This window comes from Penaeus monodon, chromosome 28 (assembly GCF_015228065.2).
Source record: "Penaeus monodon isolate SGIC_2016 chromosome 28, NSTDA_Pmon_1, whole genome shotgun sequence".
Taxonomy (NCBI): domain Eukaryota; kingdom Metazoa; phylum Arthropoda; class Malacostraca; order Decapoda; family Penaeidae; genus Penaeus; species Penaeus monodon.
Genome location: NC_051413.1, coordinates 24,184,113 through 24,184,466, shown reverse-complemented (window position 1 = coordinate 24,184,466; position 354 = coordinate 24,184,113). Strand labels below are relative to the sequence as shown.

At 46.0% G+C, this 354-nt stretch overlaps 1 protein-coding gene across 1 annotated transcript in view; it reads left to right on the top strand.

The window, feature by feature from the left end:
- The window catches only part of LOC119591107 (B-cell CLL/lymphoma 6 member B protein-like), a 17,512-nt gene extending 17,199 nt beyond the window's left edge, over positions 1 to 313 (top strand). The window contains exon 6 of the mRNA XM_037939823.1: positions 157 to 313. Coding sequence (XP_037795751.1) covers positions 157 to 313 — 157 coding nt within the window. The remainder of the gene's footprint in view (positions 1 to 156) is intronic.
- The last annotated feature ends 41 nt before the right edge of the window (positions 314 to 354 follow it).

Here is a 354-nt window from a genome sequence, read left to right as displayed (position 1 = left end):
CATGTAGCCTATAGCATATATCTAAGTGCCAGTGTTGATGTCGCTCTGGAGTTCGAGAGTTGGATCCCTGCCCGGCGAGGCAAGAACTTGTTGCTACAGCAACCGTCAGTTTTATCTAAGCATGACTTCAGTACGTAATATGAATGAATTATATAGATATAATAGCCGCGTGGACGTGAACTTAATTGTGCTTTCATTTGTGATGCTCATACGTAGCCCCTTCTTCCACGGGATCCTTCTTAGGTATCATTCTTCATTTTTGCTTGGCACTGACTGGCTGTGCCCGTGCATCGTCCACATCCGGCTGGTATGAATTCCATAATGTGTCGGTTCCAGGCGGTCGGAAAAAAGGGA